This window comes from Strix aluco, chromosome 21 (genome assembly GCF_031877795.1).
Source record: "Strix aluco isolate bStrAlu1 chromosome 21, bStrAlu1.hap1, whole genome shotgun sequence".
Taxonomy (NCBI): domain Eukaryota; kingdom Metazoa; phylum Chordata; class Aves; order Strigiformes; family Strigidae; genus Strix; species Strix aluco.
The window spans coordinates 1,919,678-1,945,962 of NC_133951.1; the positions used below are offsets into that span (position 1 = coordinate 1,919,678).

General features: G+C 46.1%; 1 protein-coding gene across 1 annotated transcript; it reads left to right on the plus strand.

The window, feature by feature from the left end:
• Window positions 1-1,373: 1,373 nt before the first annotated feature.
• METRNL (meteorin like, glial cell differentiation regulator) lies at window positions 1,374-26,153 on the plus strand. The gene is made up of 4 exons (XM_074847576.1): window positions 1,374-1,625; window positions 7,528-7,916; window positions 24,400-24,459; window positions 25,193-26,153. Exons 1-4 carry the CDS (start codon window positions 1,513-1,515, stop codon window positions 25,507-25,509), a joined length of 879 nt encoding a protein of 292 aa, XP_074703677.1. The 5' UTR covers window positions 1,374-1,512; the 3' UTR covers window positions 25,510-26,153.
• The last annotated feature ends 132 nt before the right edge of the window (window positions 26,154-26,285 follow it).

A 26,285-nucleotide genomic window follows, 5' to 3' on the forward strand; every position in this document is an offset into this window, starting at 1 on the left:
TGTTAATACTTCATAATCAACAGAACACTACCTGTAATTTACCAAACAAAAACGACATGAAAAGCTAAACCCACAAATGGAAGGGGATACACTGCGAAGGATTTAATCCTCGGTGCAGAAGCAGGCAGGAAGCACTCAGAGCTGGAATATCCGCGTTTAGCCATCGGATCCTCCCAGACAGCACCCGGGCACCTGCAAGGTGTTTGAAAAGGCACTAAGGAGGGAAACACACCAAACTGTGAACAGGGTGTAAATGTTTAATACTCATCCGTGAACTCTCACCTAGAAAAATCTGTGCAGTGCCCTTAACAAAGCTGCGTGACAGACACTTGAAAGAACAACAGGAGACTGAGAAACTCAGTGATCTGGAAATATTTTAACCCCTCTCCTATCTGCGGATGTACAGTATCAACCCCAGCCCCCTTGTTGCTTCTTTGAAAGAAATATGTGGCGCTGGCGTGTCGGAGCACGGTCTGAGTGCAGCTCCATATCCCCCCCAATCTAAAGGCTTTTTTCCCCGTTTATCTTGGCCCGGGTAGTTTGGGTTTGGGGCTGATTCACCCCCTGCACTTCCCTCGCATCCTGGACGGCATTTCTTTGCCTCTGCTTTCTCGCAGAAGGGTCTCTGCCACCAAGGGTTAAGTATCCAAAGCCGACTATGCGATAAACAGGGACATTGAACAAGACAAGGAGTTACCCAGCGTGGTCATTAAGTGCTGGAGAGTTTTACAAATAAGATCGAGTCCCAAGTGCTTCCTGTAAGCGGAGACCCAGGAAGGTTCCAGCAAAACGCTCAGCCTCCGCCCGGCCCGCAGCCGTGCCCAGGTGCGGGTCCTGCTGCGGACACGGCCACCGGCCGCGGGCTCGGCCACCGGCACGGCCACCCGGTGCGGGCACGGCCACCAGGTGCGGGCACGGCCACCAGGTGCGGGCACGGCCACCAGGTGCGGGCACCCCGCAGCGGAGCGGGCAGCAGGGCGCTGCCGGCACCCACCCAGCACCGAGGGAGCGGCCGGTGACTTTCCCGGCCCAAGGAAACCCTCTGCTCCCCCTGGGCTCTCTGCGCATCGCCCCTTCCCGGCGCCCCCCGGCGGGCCCGGGCCCGGGGGGCGGCAGGAGGGCTCGGAGCCCGGGTCAGGGCACCTGCGAGGGGCCGGCGAGGCACCGGCGGTTCCCGCACCGGCCGGACCCGCGGGGCAGCGGCGGTTCCCGATCCGGCGCCGCGTTTTGCTCTCGCAGCAAGTGCCGCCCCGCCGGGGAGGGGGGGGGGGAGGAGCCGGCGCTTTGCGGGCGGCTCAGGGGGGCAGGGCCGCTCCCCGCCCCTCAGCTGGGAGCCCGTAGCGAGCTGGTGCAAACTTCAGAGCCGAGGAGGAGCGGCGCAGCGCGGAGCCGGGTATGGGGTAGCCGCTCCGCTCCCCACCATGTAGGCGAACCCCCGGGCGCTGCGCGCATCGCTCCGCGCCGCCTGCACCGCGCATCGCACCGGGCCGGGGGGTCGCGGCGGGGGGGACCATGCGGAGCGCCCCGGCCGCCGGGCTCCTGCCGCTGCTCCTGGGGCTGCGGCTGCTGCTGGGTGGCGGCGCCGCGGCTCAGTACTCCAGCGACCTGTGCAACTGGAAGGGGAGGTGAGGCGAGACCCCGCCGGGCTGGGGGCTGAGAGGGGGGGAGCGGGAGCTGCCACGTCCATCCCCGCCCCGTCGGGGGGTGGAAGAAGTTGGTGCCGAAAACAAAAGGGAGAGCCCTCCCGCTGCGGTGCCCGGCCGGAGCTCGGGGAAGGGGCGGCACAAGGCGGAGGGCCGGGGCTGCGGGGCGGCTCTGCCTCCCTCCCTCCGGCCCCGGCGGGGAGCCGGCCCCTCTCGGCGACCAGGCGCGGGGCAGGGATGGAGGGGCCGGGGCGGGCTGGGCTCCCCGCTGCCCGGCGGCGCGGCTCGGTGGGCTGGGGAGGAGGAGGAGGAGGGCGGTGCCATGTCCGCCACGGAGAAGTTTCTCCCCGCGACCATCTTCCCCGCGGCCCCCAGCGCTCCGCGGAGGCGGCGGCCGCGCCCGGGGGATGAGCGGAGCCGGGCGGGCTCCGGCCGCGCCGCGCTCGGGGCAGCCCCGGGTGCCTCCCCCGGCTTCTCCCGCCGTCGCGGCCCGCCCGGCCCGGCCCCGGGATGCGGTGCACCTGCGGAGCGCTCCCGCCGCAGCGAGGGCGGCCCCGCCCGGGCCTGGGCAGCGTCCCCGGCTCGGCCCGGCTCGCCCCTGCCCAGCCCTGCTCGCCCCAGCCCTGCTCGCCCTCTCCGTGCACGTCCCGGCACCGCGCTCAGCCGCGCCGCTGCCCCCGGTGTCACTCCCTGCCCCCGGGGAGTCATCCCGCACTTCATCCCGCGGAGACGATGATGATGATGGGAGCCCTGGGAGCAGGGGCTGGCACAGTGGCCTCGTTCCTGATGTATTCTAATTACGCTGGTTGTGAAACCTCTCCAGTTCTCAAGTGTTTATCTCCCAAATTATCTTTCCTTTAATTGCTTGTAATAAGTTTAACGCGTGTGGTTGGGTCTGTGACCTCCTCCGCTGTTCATAGTTTTAAGAAGCAACTCAGCTAACAAGTAAGTGGTGCTGGGTCAGGCTTTCTGTGCTTGGAGAGTAAAAACATCTTGAGTCTAATATTCTGCTCAAATCTGGCTTTCTTTAAAATAAAAGTTTGGCCAGTTTGTATCAGTCGGATATTTTGGAGTAGGGAGAATTCAAGCAGGGAAATAGCTGGATTGACTTTCAGGACAATAATTTCTTCTATGTTACTGTCAGAAACGTGCAGATGTTTGGTATTTACTTTTTCCTGAACTTTCCTTGACTCTCGACAAGTGATGGGTAGGTAATAGCAGTGAATCCTCTTAAAGGCGAGTCTGTTTGATAGGGACCAAACCTATTCGTTCCATGGCAAACTCCGAACTGCATCGTTTTGCTTTACCAACTCCCCCCCCACCCCCCCCGCAAGCTGTACCTGCTTTCATCCCTGAGCCTCTTAGCTGCATGTATGTACCTGGACCTTACCACATGGTACCGCAGGGTGTTTTTAAGAGCACGATGACAAAGCCCTGTAACCCTGTCCTGTTTGGTTCTTATTTTTGTCCTGTTTTCTTAGAGCAAGCAGTGACCACCCATGTCACCTGAGCAGGGCTGGAATAAGCAATGCCTTGAGTATCAGCTGAGGGGGGTGATGCTTGGGGAGGGGGGAAGTGAAATATTTCCTATAACTGAGTTTGGGGTGAACCGGTGATGCAAGCTTGGACTCGCTCGCCTGTTGTTGCCCTGGTGAGCCAAAGCGGTGACAGCTCTGTGATGATGCCGTTGGAGGCACAGGGGAGGAAGAGCTGCCTTCTTGCACGCACAGCTCAGTCCGGGTTGTTTCATGCGTGTGTGTCCTGGAGTCCAGGTGGACAGTAGTCCAGGAGGGAATAAGGTAAACCAGGCTGGCTTTGGCCTTGCTGGTAGAAAACGGGTGTCGGCAGTCCTAAGGCTGTTAAATGTCATCTGCTTTGTCCTAAAAGACTAGTAGTTAAGAAGGAAAGAAAGGTGATTTGATGTACCAGTAAATACCATCTAAATATTTCAGTGTGGGTACTACTAGCTATATGGGTCAGAAAGGATTTTTTTATGTGAAATAGTGTTTTGAAGTCATGTAATGTTTTCCACCTTAACTAACTGTTTGACAAATCTATGAACTTGAATGCCAAAATGTCTTTCTTCCCACAGTGAAGTTCTACGTTGTCTTGTGCTGGCAGATTTGAGAGTCTAGTAATCTCCTACAGTAAACCTGAAGGTGTTTTCTCACCTTTATATACATGTCTATATTAAAAGCAACAATCTTGGAAGTAGAATATTCTGGATGTGATTTCCCCCCCCCCCCCCCCCCATTAGCTTGTGAAGAAGTGATGAGCTTATATCCCTGAGTAGTATGAAGAGCTTCACTGGGATTCCTGTAGCTATCCCTCATGCTTCCAGGGAAATCTGATGCAATACACAGCTTGACACCTGCAATTTAGGTACACTCAATAGGTCATAGCAGCATCTTAATAAATAGCTTGGCAGAGAACTTCCAGGAAAGCTTTCTCCAGAAGGAAGCAGAAGCTTTGCTATGGTGTGTGTCTGGTTATTACTCCTACTGCAGCTTCGGGTTTTTGTACTGCAATGACCTCTCGATGCTTTGGGCAAAAGTGCTTCAGTGACATGCTGAGAATATGCTAGTCTGGTGTTTTTGACTGTAGGCTGTAGGAGGGAGAATTCAGCTCTGATGTGGCTGCTTATGTCCATTGATCTTGCCCTCTGCACTGGTCGATGCTCTTGGGGAAGTCTTGATGCTCTCTAGATTGTCATCTTTAACTAAAAACTCCAAGTTAGAAGTGAAAGTTCCCTGTGTTCACTGAGGGGTGCTGGGAGGACGTGGGTACTTCTAAGGCTCTTTAGAACACCTGTAATAGAATAAATAAGTAGTTAAAGTAGATAGTGTGAATATTCATCCTGCTCCCTTTTTCTTTAAATAACACCTGTTGCATATTGCAGCATAACAGCTTAGTGCACTGAAACCACAATGGATCTTACAGGGCTGACACAGGGAGATGGCTGAAACCAGAAAGGAAGAAGAGTCAGGAGACAAATGCAGTGATTCAGGATGTCTTCATGGATTGGTATGAGGAAGTAGTACTTGTAGAAGTCCCAATAAACAGCACAGATTTGAAAGGGAGGATGGATGGCTCATCCATCACTGTAACCATGAAACAGCTGTCCTATCTGCTTGCCATATACTTAAAAAAACAAAAACAAAACTCAAATGAGCTTGGGGAAAAAAAAAAAAAGGCTCCTGGACCTCCATTATCTTATGGACATGGTGTGTCTGATGACTGGCTAATGAGAACTAAACATGACGTTAAACAATCTCTCAATGTGGTGACATGTCATTTTGACAGAAAGCAAAGCGACAGGTTTTACTGGGTGATGGTGGTTGCTGTTAAGTAATATGAGCAAGTATTTTGAAATCTGCTTAATTTTTGAGTCATCCTTTATTATAAGGCTTAATGTGTACAGGTACTTGTGCTTGATGTATCTGTCTAATGGCATCACTCTTGCCTGTGGGATATAATTGGCTTTCAGAAGATAATTTCAGAGTCCACCCTGTTTTTTGTTTGAACAGCATGAACGTTTGAACAAAATGAATGTTAAGGCTTTTTTCTCTGGCAGAAGTTCACTGCCTCAGTGTTGTTGGGATCACTTGCAACAGCAGTTTCACTGTATGAGTTCACAGTTTTGCTCCTGGTATCTTCCTTCTGTTTAAGCACTCAGGCTTCAGGGTGGAATTTGCCACTATAAGTCCTGCAAAACCTCTGCAGCTTGTTTTGATGTCTTGAGTAGGGACAAGTGATGTGTGAGGGTAATTTTTTGCCCCTTTGCTGAGGGGATAAGCTTTACACTCTTTAATTTTACTTATTCACTGCTTGCACATAAACAGACTTCTGTGTTTTCTGTTGAGTGGCATCATGCGCATGCTGTGGTGAAAACTGATTTTGTGGACCAGATGTGGATTTACAGTCAACTTGAAATATCCCATTGCAAGTTAAGTTTCCTGAATGTGTTAAGTACTACTGGATTTGAGGGCAAGAGACTAAAGGTCAAAAACTTGTCCCTCTTTTCTCCTCATCTGTGTTCTTGATGTGGCTTTCAAGATTATTCAAAAGCACATGTTTGCAGGCACTATTGTTATTAAATATGACTTTTTTTTCTGAGCTTCCTCATGTAACCTCTATCAAGTGGGTCACACTGACACTCACAATAATGAGTCACGTCAACAGTAAATGCAAACCATATGGGTTTTTTTTCCTTTCTTTTACACATGGCTTCTTGTTACTTTCTAAATGCTGACTTGAATTTAAACCCTGTTCAGCACCTGACTATATCTTTGGGGCGGGGAACTGAGTATTTGGAGGTTTCCGTTGAGAAACCAGAACTTGATGTCATTACTTGCACTATACTAAAATGTGTTCTTTGCCACAGATTTCCTGTGTAACCTCAGACAAGTCACTTAATCCTTTTTAATTATTTTTTTTCCCTGTCTTGATTCATCTGCCTACAAGTGGGAATGTTGTGAAGCTTCTCTAAAGTACTGCAAAGCAGACCCGTGAGCTGTGTTGAAGAGTCTCATTTTGGGTGGTGCTCTACAGGCACAGAATAAAAGATACTTATATTTGGGAACTAGGTGCGCAAAGCGTAGGAGGAGAAACAAGCTTGGTGGTGAAGTGATTTGCTCGTATTCGCGTAATAGGTTTGTGACAGAACAGGGACTGGGACCAAAAGATTTTTTTACCTAATGTCCCAAATACTGCAACCAATAAACTAGGCTTCCCACAACTACTTCTTTTAACTGGAGTGCCTAGAGCATGCAGCGTCATATTAGTGCTTTGAGTCACTCTGGGCAAAGAACCTGTGGGGTTGGTGCAGCGTCAGTGACAGGCAACAAAGGTTGTTTAGAGCTGTCCTCAGTTTAGACCGTGGGCAAGTAAGTCATGGGGATTTACTAGTCATCCTGCTTAAGCACAGCAGTTTGCTCTCCTTTCACTAGCAGTTGGCCCTGGGATCCCTATTTTGTTCTCCTATTCCATCTCTGTGATCACTGGCTCTCAAAATGGCTGTTGGGGTGTTAATATTTGACCATGGTGCTGGGTAAGGACACAGGACTGATGGTGGCCCTGTGCCCGAGCGATGGTAACTGGCCACATGCTCTCTTTTTTGCTGAACGCCCGTAGGTCTGTGTCTGCTTGTAGCCCATCAGAGCTGAGCAATAAAATGATAAGCTAAGCTTAAACCTCATACTGGGGAGAAGTGGGGGAACAGGTATGTACCGAGGACAGCAGCACAGTCCAGTGCTTCCCCAGCTGTGACTGAGTGTAGTGTCTTCTCTCCTCTCCCGACTTCCCAGTTTGGAGATTGGGGCTGCCCAGCTGGGGCAGAGGGTATCAGCACCCAGAGCATCCCTTTGCTCCAGTTCACAAGGTGAGCCTGGCATCCCTCCCAGTTTCAGATCCATTGGGAATATAGACTTGGAAGGGGAACAAAGTACTCAGGGAAAAGGTGGAGTCCGATCTGCGAAGCTGGAGAACGTGCTGGTTTAAGCCACCAGGAAGGGAGTTCAAGTGTACGTGTTGTACTTAGGATGCGCCAAGTCATTTGCCGCAGCTCAGCTGATGGGCAGTAACTGAGGCTGTAGTAATTTATTTGCTTTTGATCATGTGTTTATATCCTATTTAATTTTGAAGTCAATTACTAGTGGTTTGACTTTTTCTTTCGGGAGGTGATTGCAACCTTAATATTATGGGAAAATTTTAAGTCTTGCAAGAGACAAGCACTTCTGACCACTGCTGAGCTGGATGGGCTAATACTCAATACTGTCATAGGTTTCCTGCATTTGTTGATGTGGGTCTTTGAAGGTTTGAGGTTATGACAGTCATCTTACCAGCTCTGTCATTTCACTAACTTTCTCTTTCTTTCTTCCCTCAGTGGCTTAACTCACGAGTCTCACAAGAAGGATGTTGAACAGGTCTACCTCCGCTGTTCAGAAGGGTCAATAGAGTGGATGTATCCCACGGGAGCACTCATAGTCAACCTGCGACCCAATACTTCACCTGCCTCTTACAAACATTTGACTGTTTGCATAAAGCCCTTCAAGGACTCTGCAGGAGCAAATATTTATTTGGAAAAAACTGGAGAACTGAAACTCTTGGTCCGAGATGGAGATCGCAGCCCCAGTAAAGTATATTGCTTTGGCTATGATCAGGGGGGCCTGTTTATTGAGGCCACTCCTCAGCAGGACATTAGCAGGAAGATTACAGGCTTCCAGTACGAATTGATGAACAAGGGGATAGCATCTGATTTGCACACAGTTTCTGGTGAGTTCTGGGATATTGGTTATATTTTCACGTACTGTATTGGATGCATAACAGATGGCAGAGTGAGTGAGTGGGAAAGTGGTTGTGTCTGAATTTCATGTGCTTTTAAGGACATGTTTTATAAACAGGCTATTGCAGAAGAATTGATTTTTTTCTTTTTTTTTTCCTTTTTTTTTTTTTTGTTGTTTTTTGGAAGCTGGTAGCATAGGCTGAATTCCAAATGATTTGTTAAGGACTACATTGTGAACGATTCCCCCCTTGCAGGCGTGGGGTGAATCACAGGAGCTGGCTTTACCCTACAGTGAACTCCAGTGTGAACTGGGCTTCCGAGCCTTGCTGTAACAGTTTTCTAACTACTTTTTTACTCAGTTTTTAAGGCCCCACTGCATGTTTTGAATAATAAACATTTAAACAAGGAAGAACTCCTTTTCCGTGTGGGGTTTTTTTTTTTTTTCCTCTGAAACTACGGCTACTTGCTGACCTAATTATTGCTTTTTTTTTTTTTTAAACAAGGAAAATGGTGTGTTCCTTCCTCAGCTCTGCTTATTACACTCTCTTGAGCATTACTGCGCCATGGCAGAGCTCTTCAACACCATGACAATACTTTTACAGTGCCAGTGTTGTCTTCTCTCTCAACCATTATGAAAAGCAAGTTTTGTACGGAGGAGGAATTTTATGCCAACGAAAAGCTGGTAGGAAGGGGGAGTGGACAAATTGAAAGAGCTTACAAGCCTGTAAAGTCTGATACTAAATAGCAAGCTAAATACCATTTGGGAACAATAGCTCTAGGTGTAACCTAATTATGCTAATCAATTAGACAGTCTGAGAAGAAGAAAAACTAGCATTTGTGGAGGATGACAGGGGGGAAGGGGAAATTCTCTTTAAATAGGCGGTATCTGGTTCCTGCATCTCCTCTATTCAGAATTGCCTCTAGCTTTTATCCCCAAAACTAAGGAGAGGACATTCCCAGAATAGCCTGAGGAAGAGCAGATCTAGGGTAGTTTGTCCCAGATGAGTAGGGAGGTTTCAAGGTTTAGATATTTCAAGTGGGGAGACCTTGGTGGTGACCAGATTTCTCTTTTGAAACGGTAGGCAGTGAAGGCAGCCCCGCAGCAGGGGAGCGGTGTCCACACAGCACACTTGAGATGACTTGGCCTGGAGTAAAAACCCGACGTAAAGTGAGCCTAAGACCTTACGTAGGCTGTCTCGATTCTGCGGTAGTGATGCCATATGCTTTGCCTGAGATGCTACTTGATAAGCGGTGGTGTGGCTAATTAAACTGCAGCTGTATCTTCTAGGCATTGCATCCCTCCTCCTTTTTTGGGCTGAGTGATTGCAGAACTTGAGTCCCATCCTCTCCCCTCCCCTGGCTCCCTTCTACAACAGGACTCTGGATTTATATGTTTGTATGTTTGTACACACTCACCCTGCTAGCGTTTAGATGTTGGCACACCAATTCAGATATGGCTTTTTTGTTGTTGTTGTACAGATCTTAGTTGGACTGAGATGAACAGTTCTTAACTCAGCAAGACGTAGTTGGCTGAGGGCTAATGCAGTAACCCCAATAACTGATAGATGGCGTGTTTGCCATTAAAACAAAAGAACTATAAACACAAATATTAAAATATTCAAGTTGCCTTCTTTACTCTTGCCGTGTATGCAACTTGCAGCTTAGTAGCGAGGGTTCTGCGTTTGAAGCAGAATTCTCTGCTTCTACATTTTACAAGTGCTGCGAAAGAAGTAGGGTATCTGCTGCAGAGCTGTTTTCCCAGTAAGATCATTTCTGCAAAGATGAATATGCTGTGCAGAATGTTAGCTATGTAGTAAAATTCCATTGCAGAAGACATTAAATACATTGTTTAATCAGTTATTTGGAGAATGTTCCCAGATTCAGTGCGTCTTTCTTTGACAGTCTGTCAGGATGGAGACCCAGGCAAGCTAGTGAAAAGTCACTTAAACTTACCAAGAAAAGCCCTTTACTTTTTTTTCCCCCAAAAAAAAGTTGAAATTTCTTTTGCATATAGTAAAGTAATACGTGACAAATACCGTTTATTACTGCTGTTTTTAGTTTGCACATAGATACGGTTTTCCATGAACTTTGTTAAAATGAAGAGGACTCGCTGCTGGCATACTTTTAACATCACAAGCCGGCACAAACTCCTGTGTTTTTAGAACTAAGTGTTCTTCGTTCCACATAAAGTCTTGGAGATTTTTAAAGCTGATGGGAGGTTTTTTTCAGAGAGTTTCAGAAGTCAAGCTGAGGACTGAATCCAATTACAGCCTTCCTCTTTGATAGGCATATTAAATCACTTTTTCTGTGACTGCTGTATTTTCAGCTGTAACAGACACTGGTTGAATTTCAGTGCTGTCTTATAAAACAATGTTGGAGGCTATCTGCTTCATGCTCCAAGTGTCTTGTTTGGACAGAAGAAGCTCTTTAATAGTTCATCAGCAGAGCCTTCAGGGCAAACTAGGGATCTCTATTGTATTTTAAATTATTTTTCTTGCCTTTTTTTGGATCCCCAGACTCTGGGGAGGGGTGGTGCGGGGTGAAAACACGATGAAAATGCCATACATGACTCTTTCCACTACTCAGTCAGATGAGCACTTTTATTCTCCTATAAATATCTATATGTCTGGGGAAACTGCCAAATAGCTGCCTTGTGGGGCTTCTATAGAGCAATATATTTGGGGCTCTGCAGTTTGTGGACCTCCTTTCTTCTGGAGCTGTTTCTAGTTTTTCTGTGAAACCTCCAAAGAAATACCCTTTAGTGAGCTGTTCATTTGGAGGGGAAGTTTACAGTCAATTGCCTGGAATCACTGGTGGCTTCTTCATCGGAGAGGAGGCTCAAGCTAGAGGCAAGTGCTGACCTTAAAGGAGCTGAAAACTGGATTTAAGCCTCAGCATTTCTCTCCAAGCATACTTCTGTCCCTTGGTCACAAATGTGGCTTACAGTGTTTTGGCTGTTGCATGCTGGAAAAAACGAGCCTGCTCCTCTCCGAGTTGCAGTTTGCCTGAGTTCAGCAGAGCTGGCAGTACGTGTGAAGAGATGACAAAGATGTGAGATGCTGTTGCAGATGGGGGCTGAGATGTGCTGGCAGAGCTGGGCAGAGGAAGCTCGCGCACTTCCTGGTCTCGCTCAGCGCTCCAGCGCTTCGTCTGATGGCGAAAGACTGAAAGTCACCAATATTGCATTATTTTCTGAGGACTGCAGAGTGGGGGAGGTGACTATCATAAAAGACCCAGATGTGGGGCTCAGTAATCTAGCCCTTTCCTTGTGCAATAACTACTTGCGAACAACTTCTCTCCACTTTCCCTAATCGGTGTGTTTGTTTCCTGGTGATAATTATTGTACTCTGCCCTTGAGTTTACTCTCTCTTCCTAACCTGGCATCCCAGCTCTGATTAAAGAGTATAACTCATCTGTTTAATACTTTAATGACCTGTTGTGTCCTCAGAGTCCTGACATTGCAGGGTGCATCAACAAATCAACAATGCTTGGCAGGGTGCCTGTGGTTTAATTAGAAAACCTCAAGTTTTATTAGTTTACAGTCATTCTTTCCCACTTAATCAGAGTCTAACAAATAATTCAGTAGAAAACACACACAGGTTCTGAATTGGCCTTTCCCTTTTCTGGGGAAGGTTGAATGACACAGCGCAGTCTTACAGTTTCCCAGATTTTGGGGGTTTAACCCTTTGCTTGGCTCTCAGTCTGCCTTATCACATTCTCTTAAGACCTTCCTAACTGTAGGAAGTATTTGTAGTATACTGATAGGTTTTGATTCAGATTGCTGAAATTTGGTATGGGAATGTTTTTACTGTGATAGTAACAAGCAAAAAAGCACATTTCTGGGAGTTTGTAGTTTCTTAAGCTGGGAAGAAGAGTGAAGGCAAGCATGCTGCAGTGTTTGTCACTATTTTATGTGAGTAGTCCCTAAGAAGGGTCACCCTGACAATTCAGACATCTTGATGGGTGCATTCTCCTCTTGATACCCAAAGTGATGGGTGACTGAAAGTGCTTTTGATTTCAGATTAGGTTTTGGATTGGACCACTATATAATTCCGATCCACACTGATGGTCCATTAACTTCAGCTCATGCTTGCAGGGCCCAGCTGAGGAACTGAGGCACTGTGACATTTTGGCCCAAGGCCATTTGAGAAGCAGCAGAACTTGTTTAAGTTGTTGAATTATGTTGATTCTAATCTTTTCTGCTTGTGCTGCAAGAATATAGTCTGGGTCTTTGCTGTACTGCCTATACTGACAAGTAGATGTAGGTTTTGGTGAAAGTGTTGTTTGGCCGTATAGTTCCTAGAAGTTCTCTCAAGGTGATGACCCACATGAGCTTCTCAGCTATAATGGAGCGTGTGCTTGGTCTAGGTCTGCACTGCAGCAAGCTGCTTGGATTCAATTCCTATGAAAATGGTGAAGGTCCCTTGAGAGTCATTTGCTTTTTAAGTTCTTCAGCTTCTGCTCTACTAGTCTGAAACAAGAATCTGTAGGCTTGACCAAGCATTTTGGAGAGGAAGGTCAATCCTCTTTCCCCACTCCCACCAAACAACCTTTATTTTGTTACCTAAAGTCTGTGTTTCAGGAATCTAACATCCAAGCTCTGGATCCAACTTTATGTAAGCTGTGTAGTTTGCTTTTCCCATTCCACACTCATGGGGATGTCTGTAATTTGATTGTTAGAGCTCAGGAGGTAAATTGAAAGCCCTTTCATTACCCACCAGCTTTTGTGTAGTAAAGAAGTCAAACTTTAACAAAAATGTCCCTTTATCTTGATGGCATCTACTGACTTAGTGCAGGTTCTCGTAACTGTTTTATACATTTTCTTCATTAATGCTGGGTACCTGGCTGAGAATATTAATAGATAGGAGGTACAGCACTCAAGTGGGTATTTGAAAAACAAGATAGAACTGGATAAATCTAGTTAACTAATTAAGAACAGTATTCAGCTATTTCCTCTATGCTGTTAGTTAATTCACTGGCCTGAGAAAACAGATTGGAAATTAAGAAAGCTCATAGGTATTTGGGCTATGCCAGTGTTTCTACTAACAAATGGCTTTTTGAAGCACCCCTCTTAACTTTTGATCTTTAATGCAGTTTGGGTTTGGCAGAGGTGGGGCACCAATCTGCCATATCTCTGCAGGTATGCTACCAGAGCACTGGTGTCATCGCAGCTCGTAGGTTCCTCATCTCATACTTTCGTCTGGTTGCTCCCAAATATCCTTTTTTTTTTTTCTTGGAGGCTGAATGCACCACTAAGCTTTGTAGCCTGAAGAAGCAGATATGCTGGTGTATTTTTCACTTCTTGTCAGAGTAGAAACATTTTTGCTTTTTGTCCCAGAGGCTGGTGAGGAGGAAGCTGTGGCTGGCGTGCCCGCTCCCTGCCAAGGTATTTGCAATATGGAAATCGTGGTCGGTCCCCGCTGTGCTCATTGCTGCCGCGAGCAGAAGAGGTGATGGAAAGAGGCACTTGGAACACTTAAATTGAAAGTCCCCGTGACCTTTACACTTAGTACAGGTTCTGCTTGAGTCATTGTGACCCTCCAAGATGTTGGCACCGTGCTGTGTGGCAGGGGTGGGAGCACCGCTGCGTGCTGCAGGGTTGGCAGGGCTGTATATTCCAGTACCGCCCATGAGATGAGAAAAATGGCTTCCTTTGTCTCCCCCCTCCCAGTTTTCTACACAGGATAAAACTCTCCTACTCTTGGGGTTACGCTGTGTTAGGGGAAAAAACCAAATCTGAATGTGGTCTGGTTCGATTTGCACAAAAACCCAGAATGGATATCACGCTTCTCCCATCAGGATTTGCTGGTGAAATGCACAGTGAGCAGCAAAGCAAAGTCAAGGGAGCTGTTTTATAAGTCTGAGTAGACGTTGTCTGCGTGGTGCCTAAGGTAGGCTCACCAGTGCAGCTAAAGGTTTGCTCTTCTATGTGCTAAAAGGTCAGCAGTTGTCAAAATATACTGCAATTATTGGCCTTATAAGGGACCATTTTGACACTCCTGCTGTAGGATACGCTATTTTCTGAATGTTTTTTTGTGTGCTCACCCTCCTTGCAGGAAGGTTTTCCATAGTAACTTTCATGTTTTTTCCCATAGTAAAGGGTGATACAAAGCTAGACACAAACCAACATTTTACAAAAGAATAAACAGCATTCCCTAACCCTGTATGTCTTTGAAAAAGCAGATTTTAAGCTAGTTTTTGAGGGCATCTGGATGTCATGGATCAGGCTGGCTGCTGTATAACAGAGCCTGGAGTGGGATTAATTTTGAGGAGGTAGAAACCTGCTCTAATTATTCATGTGCCTAAAGTGGTCAGGTTTGCAGTGAATGATTGACTGGGGGGGGGGGGGGGGAAGAGTTTGAGAGCAAAGTTTTTGAGTTTCTTCCTGTGTGAAATGATTTCAAAGTGCAGTTCTGATGCTCAGGCAACGCACATGCTCTTTTGTGTTCCTAAACTGAGCAGGGGTGACTTTTTTGGGATCTGAGCCTCAATAAGGTCAAAAATGTTGAACTGAAGTCATCACCTAAAAAAAAAAAAAAAAAAAAACAAAAAACCCAACAAAATTGGAGGGATGCCCTATTTTAATCTTTCCTTCCCCCAAGAAAATGAGTTTGACAGCAGTCTCCTCTGGCCCGGCTTGTCCTTTGATGTTGTCAGGACAGTAGTTGGTTTTGCAGTGGGCAGAGGAGGTGACAATGGAGCTGCAATGATAAATACACAGCTGCAGGGGAGAGGGGGTAAGAAAATAGCTTATTTTTGCTAGACTGGCCACGAATGCCGTTAGCTTATTTCTCAACTCAGTGGGCAGTCAAAACCAATAAGCAGTCAGGTGTATTGTCCAGGCAGCTGGGGCTCTGCTTTGCTCTGACCTTTATGTATTGCGGAAGATAGTCCCACAAACAGATTTGCAGTCCAACGGAGTTGCTTGGCAGTCTTTAATAATGCTCTGTGCTTGCTCTGCAAAACTGTTTAGTTTGCTAATTCCTGAGGCTGTAGTTAAAGAAGGGATGGGAGGGCGGGGGAACTGCATTCCTCTTCCCGCCCCCCACCTTCCTGGAGGAATAAGAAATTTACTGAAACATGGGCCAAATTTTTCCTGTGTTAGGGCCTTGATTTGCATGACACAAAATATCTTTTGCCTTAATCTGCTGTAAATGCCAGAAAATCTACACTGTTATATTGCACAGATACTTGGAAGCTACCCTGGGCCCAAAGCTGTGATATGCTAAGTCTCACCTTGGGAGGTTTAATACTGGGTCAAAAAAGCTGCCGCCATATGACACGCTGCTTTGATCCAGCAGTAACTTCTGCTGCTGATTCAAATTTGTGGAAGGATTTTTTTGTATGGGTACCTCCTCGGGTGTCTTTCTGCACTGCTCTGACTCCTGTATAGGATTTGGGCATTGAGTCCTGCAGCAGGCATGAGCTCTGGTGTGTGCCTGTGTCCTTTCTGGGTCAGAGCCCTGCTGCTGGGAGACTTGTGATCACTGGTGCTGGGATATGCACATGGAGCCTGGCCTGGCTTTCCATCGCCTTAACTGCCCCCCGCCCTGCCCAGGATTGTTTCTGTTTGCATAGGATGCACCTCTGCCCCACCAGAACTGTTAGTGGCTTTACACTAACTGCATCTGTGTATAAGTGGATGTGAGAAATTTAAGGCAAAAAAGGAAGAATTCCAGGCATATGTAGAACCCTTGAATGATCTTAATATGACAAAGAAATATGTGCAGTTAAGTAAAAAAAGTGAATATACCTTAAAGCTTTTCCTGTTACAAATGGGAAACCTTTAGTAACTTTTCTTTGGGTTAACTGAACAATGTTATAACATTGAAGATCGCACTGCATGAGATGTAGCTGTTCCACAGTCCTCCTCAAGAACAGGCTGATCAAATAATCGTGGTTTTAAAATTAAAACTGGCCTTGTTCCTGCAGAGCTCTCCCACATACCAAAAAGAATTTGATTTCTAGAAACAGGAAGGAGAAGGACCTGTGTGGATGTGAGTGCACATATGCTACTTTTTTTTTACTACTTTTTTTTTTTTAAGACTCACTTAATCTTTGATCTGTCATTACTCCACTCTCAGGGTTTAACTTTAACCAGCCACTTGTTACTTAATTCTATTCCCCTGCTCCGTAGGAGGCATTAATGGACCAGACTGAAGAGGAGGGTGGTGGGGAGGGAGGGAAGGCTTTGCGTTCCTGGCGGGTGTCCAGCCTGGTAGTAGGTGCTGGCTCCAGCCTTTCCTATAGTGCTGGCAGGGGCAGAGGGAAGCTCCGGCACCAGCGCCGTGCGCCTGGCCACACAGCTTCCCCAGGGCATGGGAGTAAAAAACACCTTACTTTTTTCATTTTCTGCCTTGCAAGCACTGCACGACATCTCAGCTGAGTGTTTTGTTAGCGATCAGAGACAAAAACCAAACAAGACATCAAAACTTTCTTTATAATTTCATATTTTCCTAGATCAGATTAGTGTGTGCTTTTACAAGGCTTTGGAAGGACATTTTCTTTAGAAGAAAAAAGAAATATTTTCTCAGTGAACTGTAGGAGAGGATGAGCCACGCCATAAATCCTTGTGGGTTTTGAGTCAGTAGAAATATTTGCTTTGGTCCTGTGCTGCCGGGGGGTGGATGGACAGCGTGGAGGTGCAATGCTGTGGTGCTGTGCTGGTGGGCTTTCGGGGGGCAGGCAGGAGAGAGCCCCCGCCCCAGTCCTTCCTCTGCTGCAAGGCCGGAGGAGCCAGGAGTCGTCCCTCGACCATCCCGAGGCACCTCTTGACTTCCAGCAACTCATTCATCCTTGCGCCTGCCCAGCGCTTCCCGTTCCTAATCAATCCCCCTTGGGCAGCAGCAGTGGGTTTGAGGAAGGAGAGAAGTATTTTCTGTGAGATAAACAAATAGATACATTTTTTTATGGCTTTATATTGGTGTCTTGTGCACATACATCAGGAGAAATTCCCAGCAGTTAGCTTGCTGCCTGCTTTTCTCTTTAATTGCAGTTAGGAAGGGGGAGTGAGAAAGCAAAGAAATGGCAGATGATTGCAAATGCTGCTTGCACAGAAACGTGGACTAGCACAGTTGCAGAGACACTTCTTGTTTGCTGGGCTCTCTCTCTTCTGCTGCAATTCAGGCAGAAGGAATTTAACTGAAAATCTGATCTGCTGAGTAGGGCTCTTTGGACATGATACGTTGCAGACTTGACTGTAACTGAGGATTTTTATAGGGCTGGTGATGCAGTGGGTCAGTGTAGGAGCTCGGCTGGGAGCTGGCACTGATCCTGTCACCGTTACGTCGCTGCCCACCCCAGCACTGGGGTTTGCCACGGCAGCGTGGGAGCCCAAAGCCCAGCACTGCTCTTTGAACGCTGCCCTGGGATCAAGAGCGTGGAGAGGCCGGGGGAGCGATGGACACTGAACTGCACCTGTTGGCTGCATACGGCAGGAGGGAGGCAGGGAAGGGAGGAAGATGGTGTTTGGGACAGGCATTGTTTTTTCCTGTTGGAGCAATAAGCAGCCCAGAGGAGGTGGGACAGAAAGAAGTGTCTCAAAGATATAACACTCCTCATAATTTCTCCTGGGTTGATGCAACTTGTGCATGGGCCTGGAGTTTAGTAGTGTCTAATGCTGCTTGAAGAAAAACTGCTCTGCGTTTCCCCCCCCCCCCCATCCTTTTTTTTTTTTTAAAAAAAACCAAATGGCTGTTGTGTTTCTAGCTGACCTTTCAGCTCATTTGTTAGAATGGGTGCTTCATCTTGGAACAGCAAAAAGGCATTGACTCTGCAATCCCAGAGGATCCTTACGTGCTCTGTAGCTGCTGAGCCAAGTTTCGTTTTGAAAGCTGTTGCAAATGGAGCTTGTCTAGTACCAAATCTCTTCCTCATACTGTTTACATAAATAGTCTTCTTTGGTACTTAAGGACTTTAAGACCCTCTTGGAAGACATTTCTGTGAAAAGATAAATTTCTGGTTTATGCTCTCTTGTCCTAACGTTTCTCAGAACACAAAGGTCATCACATCTAATGGTGAGGTTTACAATCTGCTTTTTTTATTCCTTCTTTGCAGGAAGGAAGTGGTATTAACTCAATTCTCTTGGCACAATCCGTGCCACAGCATATGAAAGTCTGCATTTCATTAAACTTATTTGCAGGTTTAAATTGTTCTTGGCCAGTGTCTATATTTTCCAAGTTACTTCTGGAAACTTGTACATATGTGCAAGTTGAACTGAATGTTAGAAACGAGCTAAGGCAAGGAAGTGGAGCTGACGCTTTCTTTTCTGAAGAGGTAAAATCACCAATATCCCTGCTTCACATAAAGAAGTCAGGGGAGAATGTCCATTGCAGCATCATGATTTTGGTCCACCTGCTGAGTCACCATCTTGTCCTGTACCAAATCTTGGCTGTGTTTTGACTGTAGAAGAAGGGAGTCTTTGAGTTTTGTGTCTTTGCTCATGGTCCTTATTCTGAGCTGCCTTTTCTGCTCAGCACAGGGGCTCAGATTAACTTTCCATCAAATATCTGGATGAATTCTGCCTTCAGAAGAGCATTAAACTCTCTCAATATGTTATTTATAGCATTAACCTTCTATTCATCAAAGAATCACAATTGCTTCAGATCCCATGTCCGAGGCTTATTGAGCCAGGGGGCTGGGAGTAGCACAAGTCCAACCCTCGTGTTTGCTCCCTGACTTGGCGTTTTCCTACTGACACACTGGAAAAAGTGCAGTGCTTGCAGAAAGCCATGTAATCCTATCCCATCCAAAGACAGGAAAACCTTGTAAAACAAAAGAGTGATGAGAGCGCTCCTCTGTGTGTTGTGCCTGGGTGTCAGTAACTTCCAGCCCAGCTGCGGAGATGCTCTGTGTCATCTGGCCATGTTTTCCCTCTCTTGAGTGGCTGCAGGTATTACGTTAAATGCAGGTGTGCTGGATGCAGCTCTGCTGCCCTGAGCTCCCAGCTAGCATGTTCATTTTAAATTTGAGATGCACTGACGTGCAGATGCATTGATGTAGTTTAGATGGGGTTTCAGTGTGGGTGTTGTGAGTGTTTTGAGGTTGAATGTTATTTTGGCTTGCTCAGGAAGAGCTTTCTGAGGGGGTGAGGAGGGTTGAAGGTATATCTAGAAAGGACATGACTAGTCAAAGCCTGGTAAACCAGAACGGTTGTCAAATCCTTGTCCACCTCTATTGCAAAGTAGCAGGTCTTTTTGTTTGGGGTATGAGCTGAGAGGTTTGTTTCATGGCAGAAGTGTTGCCCATTCAGAGAGGAAGCCTAGGCAAACTTAGGAAGAAATAATTACAAGGATTTATTCTACTTTTTAATTAGTTAAAGCAAGATCAGGGCAAGATTATTTTTTTTTTTCTTGCTCATATGATGTTTGCCCTTAAACTCTTGTCTGCCAGCTAGATGACTGATCCAGTAATCAGTTGAGACATAGTCATTTCTGCTTAGGACTCAGAAAAATGACTGAGAAATGCACCATCATTGGAGAAACCGCATCTCTATTTTTATAACCTGCTCTCGGAAGTCTGTACTCCATGTTTCCAGGAAGGAGACTCATCCTATGATGCCCTTTCCAGTACAGTTGCAATTACAGAGCTGCCAGCAAGAATTTGAAGGGTGTGGGTGGGGTTTTTCTGTCCACATGAACTAATGTTGATGTCAGGCTGAGAGCTTTCGTCTGGGAGACGGGTCTGCTGTGGCCCCACACTGCTACGGCTTGAGGTGCTGCAGTGCAGGCTGGCTTAGCTTACATCAGCCTGGTCTGCAACAAGACCCATTTGAATGTCTTCTGCTGAGCATGCAAGAGAAAAGACTACTTGTTTAAATCAAAAGATTTAAACCTAGAACTAACAGAAAATAATGCTCTCCAACCCTTCCTGGGCCTCCTCAGTAGCTTTTGATACTTAAAAGGTCTGATTGCTCTTCAAAGGATTATTCAGAAATACTGACGTGTGGGTGATGTATGCCACGGAAACTGGAAGTGCAGATAAACCAGCTCTATATGTTTCCCTCCCCCACCATCCACACCTCTACCACACTGCACGCGTATACAAGCTTCTTAATAAAACCAAAGGGTATTCCTCGGTAAAGTGGTTTTCTGCAATTACTTTGTGTTAAACATTTTCACTTCTGCTTAAAGGGTGTCTCTCTTCCTGTGCGTGCTGCCGGAGCAGTGATGTATGTTCAGCAGAGCCTACCCAGGGACGTAGGCTGGATGGAGAAGGTCTTTTGGGCTCAGTAAGTGGAGCTTTGGGACAGTGTGTAGAGTCTTGCAGCCTGGTTCATCTAGTTGTCTTGATAGCTATGAAGTTGTGGAGCGTGTTGAGAAAATTCAGGACAGACAGAGGAGACTTCTTACTTACGGCTTGGAAGTTGGTTTTGGGGTAAGGTAAGGTCAGTCGGACCCATGGGTGGCTGTTGAAACACAAGTGTTTCAAAAGAAGATGAAGCCCATTCATGTGGTTTCTGTGACGCCTGCAACCAGAGCCAACATGTCTCACTTTGAATGTGTCCTGCAGGGAGCTGTCATCCTAAACCACGATGGTGGCCCTTCAAATAACCCCCATCTCCTATTTTCAGAGGATAGAAGGGTTGTGTGCAAACGTTGCAAACCAAAGGAGGAAGGACTGGAGTTCTGTGTGTGGGCTGAGAGAGGACAGCAACACCTACCCACGCTCCTGAGGCAGAGGAGACTCATGCTAAATTGCAGCACTGAAGGTGCACTTATATCCATCCCCAGTATTGGAGGAGATCCTTTCTAGACAACTCAACTCCCTGGTGCTGGCTGAGCTGGGGACCTTCTGGAGCTCATGGCATCTCCTCAGGGCACGTCTCTCTTTCTTCCTGAGTGTTTCTGCCTCCCTGTGGAAAGGACTAGCAACTTGTTTGACAAAGCTGTTGGCCAACAAGTGCAGTCTATTGTTAGTATCGCCATGTCCTCCTCAGTAACATCAGGTTCAGAGGGCAAATCGCTCAAAGCAGCTGGGACATGACTGCTGGCTTGTGAGGAATGATGTAATTACATCTCCCTCTGCGGGGAGGTGAATAGAGAGGCCTTTGGAGGCACTGGACTGGGGGGGTTGGAGGGAAAGGGCTGCCTCAGGTTACTTCAGGTCAGGATACTGTCAAAATCCATCAAAGGCATTCCCAGGAGAGTCGGCAGCCGACGTGCACAATGCAGGCTTTATGCCACCGGCGGTGGAGTTGAGTTATAGGCATCTGGGCTTTAGAGGGCTTCAATAAAACGTTGCTTTTCTCTCTCTCTTTTTTTTTTTTTTTTCCCACTCTTCCCCTGCTGCTGTATGAATTAAGGCTCTTTGGCTTATCGAGTTTAAAGGAATTAGAGCAGCTGACGTTGATATTATTGTTGTTGCAAGTTCATAGACTTGCTTTTGGATGCGAGAACCTGGGCAGCCCTCGAGACATCCCCAGGGAGTCGGGCATCCGGCAAACACAGCCGTCTTGTTTAGTAACCAGGCCGTTTCCCCAGAAAATGAGCATCTTCACCTGCTGTGCATGAGTGAAGTGCTTTTTTTTGTTTTCTTTTTGTAGTTATAAGGATGCTTCCCATTTTAGCCTGAGGTGTGTGTAGGTTGACCTACTACTGATGGAGGGAAACACCTGCCACGGATCCTGGGGTAAAGGAGTGCTGAACTGCAGCTAAAATCACTGACTTGCAGCATAAACACACAGATTCCTTAATGGCTGTGATTAAAAAGAAAGTGTAGGCATTGCCTCCTCCTAAGGATTTTGTTTCTTTTATGAGACTGTATAGGAACGAAGCTTTGTTTGTAGCAAGTGAATGTTATTTGCTTTTTAATGGTCCGTTTACTTCGGCAGTAATCCTTCACGACTCGCTTTCCATCTGTGCTTGCATACCTTGTTTTTGCCACTTGCAAGATATATTTGATACTCTGTGAATACAGATGTGGGAGTTGTTCCACAGAAGAGGATTTCTGTTCTTCATATGTCTGGTATTGCAGTGATGGGTGGTGGTAAATGGTTGTTAAATGAGCTTGCATGCCACCAAACTGCTGTGAGTCAGCATGGATCTGAAGTAGGTTTTAAGTAATGATCTAGTGTGAGCAATGCTGAGTGCTTTTAATTTCCTTTTGCATTCAAAAAGGATGCAGGATTTTGCCTAGAGTCCACAGTTAAAATTATTTGATTCTGTGTATATGTGGAGATTTGTTAATTTGATTTATTATAGTGTCAGTCTATTTAAATAGAAGGAACCACTTTTAAAGTATTTTGTTTTTCATCTTTAATGCTGTTGCTTGTGTTGCACTCCTTTTGAGAACAAAAATGGCTTAGTCATTTTGTTTTTTTCAATTTTCTGATGGGGTTGGATGAACTACAGAGATGTCTGGTCTAAACCAAGACTGTTTTCACTCAGACTTAAAAAGGCCAAGATGCCTTTTTATTATTAGATCCTTGCAGAACAAAATATCTGAAATCCAGTGTCTGAAATTGAGCTGTGGAGTTTGAGGACGTCCATCAGCTGTGCTTTGTTTTAGAGCTTCTGTCCATGTGAAAATGCTGTAGGATTCATGCAGGTTTGCAGGTTCCCTCTGTTTGGTTGATCTAGTTCGGGTCCTGATTTGGGCAGAGGGGGAGAGAGGGGCATTTGCCCTGCTTGAATTTGGTAGGTGCCACGAATGAAACAACCCCGTAGTAGGATGTTATGTCACTAATATAATTTTCTCTGTCAGATGAAACTTGCATGTTTGGTCTAGCCACTAATCAAAATCTCTTGAGTCTAAAAATTAAAATATCTTTAGACTGTATTTATTATAGTACTCCAGTTATGTCCAGGCTTTGGCTGGCTCTGTATTTCTCATGATATTAAGCAGCTTTAAAACTTTTCCAAAAAAGAGCTGAAATGGTATGTGGGGGAAAGAAGGGTGGTAAAGGCTGACTTGTTTCTAAATGCCCTGAAGGCATTCAGACTCGACTAAATAGAAATGCCCGATTGATCCAGATGCTTCCATAAAACTATTTTGCCTATTCCTTGTCTCTTCTTTTGGAACTTTTTAACCTTCTTGAGTTATTCCTTCAAATATCCCTGCCCAGAAATGTGCGTTTTACATTCTCTTTAATCCTATTAAACAGCGTGTTACACTGTGTATTAATCATCTGACTGCAGTAAATCTGGTGGATTTGGTTCAATAATCCTTCTTTCTGGATCACTGCCTTTCTGGGACCTTAGAAAAAATAAGAGATTTGCCATGTCTTATGTTAAAGAATGGCTTGTGCCGTCTAACAGAGGAAGGCTAATAGCTGAGTGTTGTAGGCACCAGCTACCCGTTGTTTAGACTAGTTTAAATCTACTTCTTAGTGCAATGGATAAACTTCTCCGGGAAGCGGGCGGGGGTGAGAGGAAGGGTGTGACTTTTTGGGAATCTGGTAACTGAGTGTTTTCAGATGTTGAGGTTCAAAACCTAATTTTTTTAGGGGTGGGGAGAAGTGGGATAGCTTCAGCTTGGGGTTTGATTGTGGACTGCGTGATGAAATAAGCTGTAGCTCCAATGCTTCACCTCGTCTCCAGCATGAGCCCTGCTTTGCTGTTGTCTTTGCCTGTACTAATCCAGGCAGAGCAGCACGCTTGATGGGTTTTCATTTTTCTGACTGATGTGTAAGTGCCTCTTCAGAATGACATCAAGTGAAAGACGTGGGCTCTGATCCTTGGGCTGCCAGTGGACAGACTTAATTAGCATCCCTGGGCAGGGCAGACCCTGATAGTAAGCAAATTCCTGAACTCAACAGGGTATTAAAGAAACATCTGTACTGCAACTACAGTACCTTCTCCTCAGAAATAGCTGGCTGACTACAAAGAGGAGCCACATTCTTGCATTGATTAGATTAGTGCAGATATCCAAATGTTTTCAGCAGTACAGGAAATGGTCTTTGTGCTGCTTGAGCTCTAACAGATACAGGCTCGAGTTTCCGCTTTGCCTCGACGCCCTCAAACACATGTGCTGGGGTTTTTTTCCTCCTCTCTTTGCTTCCCCCTCTCTGAAACCTCCTGAATCTTTGATGTGGTGATAGACTAAATGTCTTGTGAAATAGCCCAACAACACTTGATAGAAATTGTAAGAAGGAAGCTTTGCCATCAGTTTAAAAGGCACATGATCTTCAAAGCCTTTTTGAGAGCTTTGAATTTACAGCAGAGCAGGCTGCACATGCACCCAGTATCAAAAAGTATTTTGCATAAGTGCAGCGAGTGTGTGGGGTGTTTGCTAGATAATGTATCCCAGCAGGAGCATTAAAGAGATCCATATTCCTACTTCAGTACAAAAATCTCACAGGGGATAGGGTTAGCTTCCATTTCTTGTGGTGTTATTGATGCCTGGCAGATCTTTGAACCACTTGATCCCATGTTGTGGGGGGGGGGGGGGGGTTCTGGTTTTGGTTAATTTATATACTGGTTTATTTATTTGCTATTGTCTAGTCCTTTGCTAATTCTGACCCTTTCTCTCCAGCTCCCTGCCGACCATGCAGTGACACAGAGGTCCTCTTGGCTGTCTGCACTAGTGATTTTGGTGAGTTGTTGCTTCCCCCCATCCCTTCTCCCCGGGGTGGCTCACTTGAATGTGACATCCATAAACACTGAAGGACACCTGCTTATGTTTGGCAACTGCCACCAGCAGTAAATGTGGTCTGACGGGGCTGTGTGCATGGGAGAGGGAGGAGGACACGGTGTGAAGGACCTCAAAACCACGTGCCCAGCTGGCACTTCCCCAGGGTAGACAGAGAATAACCCAGCAACCACAATGGAAGTAGAAGTTCAAAGGCTTGGGTGCATATATGAGAGGCCTTTACTTGCTGTCCTAAAATGGATCGTTGACAAAAGACCAAAAGTTTCAATAATTCTCCATGCTTCCCTTTTTAAAGGGGCAATTAATATTAGCTTGTATCTGTAATGGCTGAAGAACAGAAAGTATGTTGTCAGGGAGCATCAAGCATGTATCTTGTTGTTAGAACTCTTTATCGCGATTGATGCTATTTTTCTGATGTAATTATTTTTATGTTTAAATTTAGTATGTGGGTGCCCTTTGCTGGACAGGTTACAAATATAAACTGTAAGAAATACAAATATATGCTGGAGGCTACCGATATAAACTTAACTCTAAAAATAACAAAGGACCAAAACTGGGGCTGCTGTAGTGACATCAGTTCCCCTTGGCCTGCCTGGTTGCATGGGGCTGAGTTTGGACCTGGGTCTTCCAGAGGGGTTTTGGGTAACTCTTCCTTACGCCCTTTTTCTATTTGCAGTGATCAGAGGCTCCATTCAAGATGTAACGAACCAGGCAGAAGAGCAAGAATCCATAATTCATGTTGGTGTCAACAAATTGTACAGGCAGAAGAGCAAAGTCTTTCAGCTCACGGGGGAGAGTGGGAACTGGCGAGGACAAATAAAGACCCTACTGGAGTGTGGGGTGAAACCAGGAGATGGAGACTTCCTTTTCACGGGACGCATGCACTTTGGGGAGGCCAGGTTAGGCTGTGCCCCTCGTTTTAAAGACTTCCAAAGGATGTACAAAGAAGCAAAAGACAAAGGGCTAAACCCATGTGAAATTGGCCCAGACTGAAATCCCCTGTTTGGCTGAAGATCGCTTTTAGCATTTAGCCGGGAATATTTCCTGGCCGCGGTGAAAACTGAACAAAAACGGTAACTGAGAGCATGGACAGATCTGGAGTTCAGGCTGAGACCCCGCAGGACACGTCTGCAGCCTGCGGTGCTGTTAGACTAATGGAAGCAACAGAGGTACGAGCTCAGAAGGCTGCCAAGCAAGCAAGGCTGGATTTTTAACCAATCTTGTCCTTATGAATTAAGTTATTATATTTTTTTAGTGACTTCCTTAGGAAAACAAACAAAGAAAACTCCCAAGTCTTAATAAAAAACCCAAATGAAAGCCAACATGCCTTTGTATCTTTTTAATACTAATTTTTAAAACTGTCTTAAGCTGATGTAGCATTTGGTATGGTGTATTCTGTATAAATGGCCAAGAATGTGATAGAGCACGGTAAAACATCTTAACATTGACGCTTTGTAAAAAGCTTGATGTACAATTCTAAGTTGTTTCTTATGACAGAAATTTATGGAGCCAAACTCTTGTGTGTGTGTTCTTTTTTTTTTTTTTTATTTGAAAGAATGTACAATCGCTGCCTGCAATTTTTTGTCCAGGCTGGCAAATTCTTTCCATTCCAGAGAAATAAAGGTCCCTGGATTTGACACATGCTGTTTAAAATCTTTATTTTTTTTCCTTCTCCGTAAGGCTGATGTCGGCTAGTCCAGATGTGCTCATAGATCAATTCTGGGCTGCTCACTTATTTTGTGGCTTCTCTGAGCAGAAGCAGAGTCCTG

Excerpts from the sequence above, each read along its gene's own strand:
- METRNL (XM_074847576.1), top strand. The coding sequence starts at position 1,513 with ATGCGGAGCGCCCCGGCCGCCGGGCTCCTGCCGCTGCTCCTGGGGCTG. Across the intron at positions 7,917-24,399 it reads TGATTTGCACACAGTTTCTG|CTCCCTGCCGACCATGCAGT; the intron begins GTGAGTTCTGGG and ends CTTTCTCTCCAG. Across the intron at positions 24,460-25,192 it reads TGTCTGCACTAGTGATTTTG|TGATCAGAGGCTCCATTCAA; the intron begins GTGAGTTGTTGC and ends TTCTATTTGCAG.